The sequence below is a fragment of the Jaculus jaculus genome, chromosome 7, assembly GCF_020740685.1.
Source record: "Jaculus jaculus isolate mJacJac1 chromosome 7, mJacJac1.mat.Y.cur, whole genome shotgun sequence".
Taxonomy (NCBI): Eukaryota; Metazoa; Chordata; class Mammalia; order Rodentia; family Dipodidae; genus Jaculus; species Jaculus jaculus.
Window position 1 is genome coordinate 156,152,027 of NC_059108.1, and position 10,015 is coordinate 156,162,041.

At 42.8% G+C, this 10,015-nt stretch overlaps 1 protein-coding gene across 1 annotated transcript in view; it reads left to right on the top strand.

Annotated features, from left to right (window-relative positions):
- Positions 1-8,666, top strand: part of Tdrd9 (tudor domain containing 9) — a 103,646-nt gene extending 94,980 nt beyond the window's left edge. Inside the window, exons 35-36 of the mRNA XM_004665639.2 lie at positions 6,576-6,648; positions 8,565-8,666. Coding sequence (XP_004665696.1) covers positions 6,576-6,648; positions 8,565-8,666 — 175 coding nt within the window. The remainder of the gene's footprint in view (positions 1-6,575; positions 6,649-8,564) is intronic.
- Positions 8,667-10,015: the final 1,349 nt, after the last annotated feature.

The window sequence follows — 10,015 nt, forward strand, 5'->3', positions numbered from 1 at the left end:
ACTGTTTTGAGACAGTTTTTAAAGCTTTTTTATTGACGAATTTCATAAGCATAGACAATAAACCATGATAATTCACACTACCACCCTTATTTTTGCCCACTATACTGAATCCACACTATATTGAATTGTCTCTCCTATGTTTTTTTTTTTTTTTTAATTTTTATTTATTTGAGAGCGACAGACACAGAGAGAAAGACAGATAGAGGGAGAGAGAGAGAATGGGCGCGCCAGGGCTTCCAGCCACTGCAAACGAACTCCAGACGCGTGCGCCCCCTTGTGCATCTGGCTAACGTGGGACCTGGGGAACCGAGCCTCGAACCGGGGTCCTTAGGCTTCACAGGCAAGCGCTTAACTGCTAAGCCATCTCTCCAGCCCTCTCCTATGTTTTGATATGATCATCTTTTTTGCCTATTATGAAGGTTAACTTGCTTGCATTTCCTTAATGGCTAGGAACATAGAGCATCTTCATTTATTTCCATTAAGTGGTTATCTGTCTTTTCTTGGTGAAATGTCAGTTCAGATTTTTTTTTCCTATTTAAAAATGTTTGTCTTGGGCTGAGAAAATGGTTCAGCTGATAAAAGTGCTTTCTTGGGTTCAATTCCCAAGTCACCCATGTAAGTTAGATACAAAAAGTAGCACATGCACCTAACATTTGTTTGCAGTGGTAAGAGGCCCTGGTGCCCATACTGGGCACACACACATGCAAATAAATTAATTTTAAAAGTTCGTCTTTGGGGGCTGGAGAGATGGCTTAGCGGTTAAGCGCTTGCCTGTGAAGCCTAAGGACCCCGGTTCGAGGCTCGGTTCCCCCGGTCCCATGTTAGCCAGATGCACAAGGGGGCGCACACGTCTGGAGTTCGTTTGCAGAGGCTGGAAGCCCTGGCGCGCCCATTCTCTCTCTCTCCCTCTATCTGTCTTTCTCTCTGTGTCTGTTGCTCTCAAATAAATAAATAAATAATTTAAAAAAAAAGTTCATCTTTGGGCCTGGAGAGATGGCTTAGTGGTTAAAGGCACTTGTTTGCAAAACCTGACATCAAGGTTTGATTTCCAATAGCCACATAAATCCAGATGCACAAAGTGGCACATGGTTTTAGCATTTGCTTGTAGTGGCAAGAAGCTCTAGCAAGTTCTCTCTCCCTCCCCCACCCCTGCCTTCACCACCACCCTCTCTCTCAAATAAAAACATCAAGAAAAAAATTGTTTTCTCATTTTTGGATTATGGAAATGCTTTATAAATCCTAGTTATATGTGTTTTCCTCTCTCTGTTGGGGCATCTTTAGAAGTTTTATGCATTGTGTTTGTTTTGAGTCAGGGGTCTCACTCTGGCCCAAGCTGACCTTGAACTCTTGATCCTTTCACTTCAGCCTCCTTTGTGCTAGAGTTCCAGGCATGAGCTGCCATGCCTGGTTCTATATTGTATTTTTGAGGTGTTTTAGGTTATGGAAGAAACTGATCAAAAGGCACAATATTTCCACCTATCATTTCTCTGTTAGTCTCTTCTGTTAGCATCTTACACTTGTGTAGGACATATTATATGCAGTGAGTTGGACACCTCACCAGATACACAGATGGCATGTGAAGCATATGACCACAACTTTTATTTTCATGAAATTTGCTTTACTTTTTGTTAAAAGTATGCTTTCGGGGTTATGTATAAAAACTTTGCTAAACCGAAAGTCATAAAGGTTTTCAGTTTTTCTTATACTTGCTCCTTATGTTTAGGTCTCCTGGCACGTGTAAGAATCTGTGGCTGTTGGTTTGTGTATAAATAGGTTGGTTTGTGTATAAATATCTGTTTGTCGCATCATCTTTTGTAAAGTTCTGGTGGTTGCACAGGCAGAACTCATCTCCTGTCCTGTCCTGTTCTGTCCTGCTCCAGATCCTTCTAACCCATCTATTCAGCATCAGTGGCCCAGTTGTAAAGAAAGCCTTGCTGGCATTGGGATAGGTCTGTGTTGAATCTGCCCCTGAACTGGGAAATGTCTCATCTGATGGATACTTGGACTCCTCTTCACACTGCCAGAGTTCTCAGTGTATGGGTCTTATGCTTGTTTCTTGTTTGTTGGTATACTATTCTTTTTTTTTTTTGGAGGCAATATCCCACTCTAGCCCAGGCTGACCTAGAATTCACTCTGTAGTCTCAGGCTGGCTTCAAACTCATCTCCCCCACCCCTCCAGGTAGTGTCTCATTCAAGTCAAGGCTGGCCTGAAATTCACTGTGTAGTCTTAGGCTGGCCACAAACTCACAGCAGTCTTCCTACCACAACCTTCCAAGTCCTGGGATTAAAAGTTTGTGACATCATGCCCAGCCATTTAATTAAATTTTTATTTATTTATTTATTTATTTATTTTTGGTTTTTCAAGGAAGGGTTTCATTCTAGCTCAGGCTGACCTGGAATTCACTGTGTCACCTCAGGGTGGCCTAGAACTTGTGGCAATCCTCCTACCTCTGCCTCCCTAGTGCTGGGATTAAAGGCATGCACCACCATGCCCGGCTGTATTTATCTTTTTATTGTTGTTGTTTGTTTTTGAGGTAGGCTGTCACTCTAGCCCAGGCTGACCTGGAATTCACTATGTCATCTCAGGGTGGCCTTGAACTCATGGCGATCCTCCTACCTCTGCCTCCCGAGTGCTGGGATTAAAGGTGTGCGCCAACATGCCCAGCTTTATACTTAATCTTTTTACTAACAATTTCCATACCCTTCCACCCCTTACTTTTCCCTCCTCCACTGAATCCCTTCTTCTTTCCAACTAGTCTCTCTTCCACTTTGTTTCATCATTTTTTCTTCCTATTATGCAAGTGTCAGCGACTGTGAGATCATGAATACTATAGCCCCTTCATGTCCAGAGACATTATTGTAAGCACTTCCTCCCTTCCTTTGGCTGTTAACGTTTTTTTTTTTTTTTCTCTCCACTCTTCTACAGTATCTCTGAGCCTTGGAGGGTCTGATAGAGATGTCTCACTTCGTGTTGGACATCCTGCTATCACTTCTTCCTAGCATGCTGATGAGTTTTGAATCTCTCTAGTGATTACCACCCTCTAAAAAGAGAAGCTTCTCTAACCAAAAGTGAGAGCAGCGTTAATATATGTACATAAACATAAGTACTTAGAGAGCAGTTTGGTGGTCACAATATATCCATTTATCTGGACAACAGTAAGTTTTGCCCCTAAAGCTTATAAACTCCCAGCTATAGGTTTTTTTTTATTAGGTTCTCAGTACCAGTCATGAATTCCTTCCTGTGGAGGAGGCCTCAAGTCCAATCAGAGAACATTTGGTTTCCCTCATAACAGACATGCCACCATTGCACCAGTTGGTACATTTAACCTGGCTGGCCAGCTGTAAGGCTTGCAGGGTCCACTGCTGGTCAAGACCATTGATAACTTTTCTACCCCAACAGGTTGCATGCCTCTGCATTCTGACAGCTAGCTAACAGGGAGGAGGCCTCAAGCTCAACTCCAGCTTGATTTCTCAGTGACCTGAAGGTCAAGCATGTGGTGTCTGTAGTAATAGGGACTTATCATCTAGTTCTGGTGGGCAACCAAGAGCCTTGGGAATAACCTGTAGTGCTTTGGAGGCATCCAAAGCCTTCCTGACCAACAACTCGCTGGAAGGTAGCCCATCCCTGGCACTGAAATTTTCTTGCAACAATCAGTGCTTCCGTGCCAGTATTATCCACCCCTACAGGGCCCCTCTGCTCAGTCTCCTCGCTCACTCTCTCTCTCTCTATATATATATTTTTTCCATATGGATTATTCATAAGATTTAATTTTCACTCCCTCCTTCCCTTCCTCTCACCTCAGGTCTTAGGCTTTTGTTAAATGATTTCTAACTATCTTAGTCCCTTTGAAGCTATTATAAATGAAATTATTTTCTTTTTTAATATTTTATTTACTATTTGTGAACAGAGAGAGATAGAATGTGCATGCCAGAGCCTTCTGCCATTGTAAATGAACTCCACATGCAGGTGCCACTTTGTACATCTGGTTTTACATGAGCACTGGGGAATTTAACCAGAACTGGCAGGCTTTGCATGCAATGCACCTTCAGCTGCTTAACCATCCCACCAGCACTGAAATTGTTTTCTTAATTTTAGTTTTGACAGTTTTATATCTTGGATCCTATGACCCTGGTTAGTCACTCTAGGCTGGTTCTAGGAAGTTCTCCAGGATATCCTCGACCAGGGTCATTGTCACTATGGAATCTCTCTCCATCTGCCTCAATAGTTCTTGTTTTAAGGTGCTGTTGCAGTCAGGTTCGCATTGTTGGTAGAAATCACCCAACCAAGAGCAGCTTGTGGGAAAAGAGGTTTATTTTGGTTTACAGGCTTGAGGGGAACTCCACGATGGCAGGGGAAAGGATGGCATGGACATCACTCCCTGACCAACATAAGGTGGACAATAGCAACAGGAGAGTGTGCCAAACACTGGCAAGGGGAAGCTGGCTATCACTTCATAAGCCCACCCCCAACAATATACTCCCTCCAGGAGACGTTAATTCCCAAATCTTTATCAGCTGGGAACCTAGCATTCAGAACACCTGAGTTTATGAGGGACACCTGAATCAAATCACCACAGTTATGTTTTTGCCTGACATGAATAGAGCCATGCTGGCTTTCCTTGGTTACAGTTTGCATGGCATATCTTTTTCTACTGTACTTATAAGCAATTTTTAAGATGATTTCTTTTTTAAAATAATTTTTTGTTTACTTTTATTTATTTATTTGAGAGCAACAGACAGAAAGGGGCAGATATGTATATACAGAGAGAATGGTCGCGCTAGGGCCTCCAGCCACTGCAAATGAACTTCAGATGCATGTGCCCCCTTGTGCATCTGGCTTACATGGGTCCTGGGGAATTGAGCCTTGAACCAGGGTCCTTAGGCTTCACAGGCAAGCGCTTAACTGCTAAGCCATCTCTCCAGTCCTAAAATGATTTCTTTATATATTTTCCATGCCCTGTTTCCACATTCCTCTCCTGTTGGGAGACATTACACTGCACACATATATGTACACGTATTACACATAGTTATTAATGCTAACCTGATCATACATTAACACCTCTGTTCTCTGAGGCAGATTATATTTCTTTAGTCTTTTTCTTCTCTGTTCTTCATATCATGTCTTTAACATGTCATGTTATCATACCACCTGGGAATTTACCATTTCAATTATTTTACTTTTTTAAGTCTAAAGTTTCTCTCTTTTTTTTTTTTTTTTGAGGCAAGCCCAATAGACTGGACTTTTTATGGGTGCACACACACATGAGAGAGAGAGAGAGGGAGAGAGGAGAGAATTGGTGTGCTGGGGCCCACTGTAATCAAACTCCAGATGCATGTGTGTCACCTTGTGTGTATATGTGTCCTTGTGCTTGTATCACCTTGTGTGACTTTCTTATGTGGGATCTGGTGAGTCAAACATGGTTCCTTAGGCTTTGAAGGCAAGTGCCTTAAGCATTAAGCCATATCTCCAGCCCTAGAATTTCCTTCTTTATTAAAATATTTTGTTTATTTATTTGAGAGAGAAAGAGGCAGAGAGAGAATGGGTACAGTAGGGCTTCTAGCCACTGCAAACAGCTCCAGAAGCATATGTCACCTTGTGCATCCAGCTTATGTGGGGACTGGGAAATAGAACCTGGGTCCTTAGACTTTATAGGCAAGTGCCTTAACCACTAAGCCATCTCTCCAGACACAGTATAGAATTTCTAATTTTTTTTAATTAATTAATTTATTTATTTATTTCTTTGAGAGAGACAGACACAGAGAGAAAGACAGATAGAGGGAGAGAGAGAGAATGGGCGCACCAGGGCTTCCAGCCTCTGCAAACGAACTCCAGACGCGTGCGCCCCCTTGTGCATCTGGCTAACATGGGACCTGGGGAACCGAGCCTCGAACCGGGGTCCTTAGGCTTCACAGGCAAGCGCTTAACCGCTACGCCATCTCTCCAGCCCTAGAATTTCTAATTTTTTATTAAATTTTTATTGAGATCATCTTTGAGTCAGAACTGCCTTATTTTTCAAGTCTTTTGACAGTTTGTATCTGTCATGTTTGAAGTCCCTTTACTGACCCCTCATCTGGGTCAACTCAGTCAGCTTCTGTCAGTACTCTTTTGTCCTGAATAGAACAACATACTCCTATCTCCTGCTGTACATGTCTCCTGTTTTTTTTTTGTTGAAAATTGAACATTTTGGGTGATTTGGATAATACCTTCCAAATCTGTTGTGCTCCATTTAGTTGTTTTTAAATGTACTAGAAAAATATTATTTGATTATATAACTGTAATAATTTTAATATTTCAAAGTCCTATTGTAGTTCTAATTTTGGAAAATAGACAGGATTTAAATATATATGTTTTAAAAACCACTCTCCTATTTTTATTTACTAATGTATAATTATGATAACTTGCTAAGTATGATGCATGCCTATGGTGCATCCCAGATCTGGAGGCTGAGGCAAGGTCGTTCAAGACTGGATTATGTAGGCTAGCCTGAGTTATAAAGCAAAACCTTGTCTTAAAACAAAACAAATCACCATCACCACCAAACCCCCTTGACTGTCTTATTTTTATTTTATTTTAGCTTGTTCTGTCGGTTGAAGCCCAGAGAAAAGATTGTTCCTAAGTGGTATGAAAAACCCTACGAGTGGAATCAGGTGTGTGGGACATAGGTGCCTGTGGAAAGTCGCCTGCAAGGAGGAGCCTGCTACTGGGATGAGGGCAAGACTACTGACTGACACAGACTGAGGCCCAGGGCCAATGAGAACCGTTGTTGAGAGTGGGGTCCCAGGCAGAGTGAGTGGTGCAGGTAGTGAGCAGTTGTGGCCATGCATAGCATCCTGTATATAAAATGAAGACCCTGGGCAGCTTCTGTGAGTCTGGCCAAAACAAGCACCTAGATGGGGCCTTTCAGCTCTCACTGAGAGCTGGAAACACTGCTTTGTCGTCCCTGTCACTAGGTCTTCTTGTTGGCTTTGGGCCACTTTGTTGCCTTTGTGTACTTAGATGCTGAAATGAGCACTGAAGAGTGCTGGCTCTGGAACGGCAGACATTTATTTTCACTGTTTGGGGTACTAGGTGTCAGAGATTAGGCTACCAACAGGCTGAGAGCTCCTGAGGGCATGTAGATGGCTGCTTTTCTGTCTTCACATGGCAGAGACATGGCTAGTGAGCTCTTTGGTCGATTAGAAGCACTGATGACCCTGCTATCCCCCCTTACCCCAGCCTCATTGAACCCTAGTCACTCCAAAGACCCTACCTCCTTATCCCATTACACTTCAACATAGGAATTTGAGAGACATGGTTCAGTTGCAAAGCAGGATAGAGCCCATCTTTGCCTCTTGAATATTTCTTCTCTCTATGGCTTAAGAACGTGAATAAGTGCCAGGAGTGGTGGCATACTCCTTTAATACCAGCATTTGGGAGGCAGAGATAGGAGGAACACTGTGAGTTCAAGGTCACCCTGAGACTACGTAGCGAATTCAGCCTGAGCTAGAGTGACACACTACCTTGGAAAACAAAAACAAAAACATAAAAACAATAAACAAAAACAAAACAAAACAAAACAAAACAAAAGAACGGGATTAAGTTGTTTCATGGTGAGGAACAGAGAGAGGGATTTTAAGCTTTAACTGAGGAGCCAGAAATGTCTCTGTAAGTCAACCAGCTGGGCAGTTGTTCCTGGTCCCTTTAGCATTAAGGTTAGACTTGGTCCCTTGGGATCCTGTTTCTTTGCTGAGCCTAAGGTTCTCCCAGTGCACAACACCCTGTCTCCATGTGCCCCAGAATGGCTTCCCTCTGTGGAATTCTTACAGCTGTCATTGCACAGACCTCTGTATGCAGCCCCAAGCCTACCAGACTTGAAGTGTACATAGCAGACATGAAGTGTGCATAGTAGGAGGAAGTACTTTTAAAGCAGATTTACTTTATTTTGAGGTTGGTATGCATTTAAAAAGCTATGGTTTAAATAAGTACACCACTGTTGCTTTTGTTTATTTTCAAGGTAGGATCTCACTCTAGCCCAGGCTAACCTGGATCTCACTCTGTAGTCCCAAGCTGGCTCTGAACTCATGAACTTCTACTTCAGCCTCCAGAGTGCTGGGATTAAAGGCATGTGCCACCACACCCATCCCTTATACTGTTCCATTTCACACAGAGTGGGAGATTCTCGGTAAAGATAGCCTCTGGTTAAAAGTGGATTATCAGGGCTGGAGAGATGGCTCAGTGGTTAAAGGTGCTTTCTTGCAAAGCCTGATGGCCCTGGTTCAGTTCTTCAGTACCTGTGTAAAGATGCACAAAGTGGTGCATGCATCTGGAGTTCATTTGCAGTGACCGGAGGGCCCATACTCTCTTTGACTCTGTCTCTGTTTCCCAGTCTCTGTCAAATTAAAAATACATATTTTAAAAAATCTCATTAAAACTGGATTATCACATGTGAGTGTAGAGTAGCATTTGTAAATAATTTTGTAAAATGGTCAGAACACTTTTGCTATCTTACACATCCATGTGTATGTATAATTGTATTAATTTGGTTAATCACAGACCTTTCTGGTACTCTTCACTGACCCATTAGGTGGATCCAAAGCTGGTCATGGAGCAGGCTGATCGGGAAGGCTGCCGAGGGAAGAACACTTTTCTCTACCAGCTTCACAAGCCCATCGTGCTCAGTCCCTGATGTGGGTGGTTACACCCGGTCGCCCAGTAGGATGCCACGGAGGCTTGTTTGAGGCTCCTCTGCATCTACTTGTCAGGCCTGCTGTACCCCAGGGTCCCCATCCTGCTACCTTTGTTTGTTCAGGGTCTGCTGCTGTTTTTGTTCAGGTGGGAAACACTGGAAACAAATCTTTTTCTAGACACATATAACCATATTAAAAGTTGTTGTAAGAGAAGACTGCTCTGGGAAAGGCTGTGTTTTGCTTTAGATGTATGAATCTAAATGTACAAAGCTCATTTTAGAGAAAAGGCTCCAGAGTGATTGCATGTCCTGCCCTGTCACAGCTTCAGACCATGGGTGCAATTGGGGGATTGAAAGAGAAAGACAGAAAGGGAGACTGCCGGTTCACAACAGGGGACCACGTGGCATTTTCTGATTTTTTTCCTTATTAAAAATACTCAGTTTTGGTAGAACCTCAGTTTGTATACTTAGGGATTTTAGTTAAGTTAAAGTTCTTGGTCCATGTTTTAGAAATTGGAAACCTGTAAACTGACATATGTGTGTTAAAACAATAAAAGAATTAGACAATGTTTCTGTTTTGGGTACTTTTTGGTCAGAACATTAATATATATTGCATTCTAAAAAGACCTGAATTTATGAAACTGGGGAAGGGATACAGATTTCTTTTAAAAACTCAACTTTTGGCCAGGTGTGGTGGTGCATGCCTTTAATCCCAGCACTTAGGAGGCAGAGGTAGGAGGATCTCCATGAGTTTGAGGTCACCCTGAGACTACATAGTTAATTCCAGGTCAGCCTGGACCAGGGAGAGACCCTACCTCGAAAAGCAAAAGTAATAAACAAACAACTAAGTAAATAACTAAAAATTAAAACTCAACTTTTTGAGAGAGCAAGATGGTGCATTAAGGACATCTATCACTTACCATTTTCTCTATGAGACTGAACCAAAATGAGTGGAATGAGAGAGCCAAGGGTGGTGTTCCACAGCTACAGTTTTAGTACCTGAGAGGCAGAGGAAAGTGAATTGAGAGTCTAGGCCAGCCTGGCCAAAAACATCCCACCAAACCTAAGAGCACCTACTCATGGAGGTGAGTGACTGTGGAAAATGCCTACATTCAGTTGTGGACAGACAGACCTAGAGAAACCCAGGCTTTGGCTAGTGAAACAGAGTGGTAAGAGTGTCCCAGTATCAGTTACATTGTGGAGAGCTAGGGTGGAGATGGAGCTAGAAGACTGTAGAGTGTCTAAACAGACAGGGCACCTGGGACCTGCATAGTATGCCATCAGTGAGACAGTCCTCCCCACCTGGTGTTGGAGGACCATCTTGAGCAGGTCTTGCTTGGGTCTCCTGT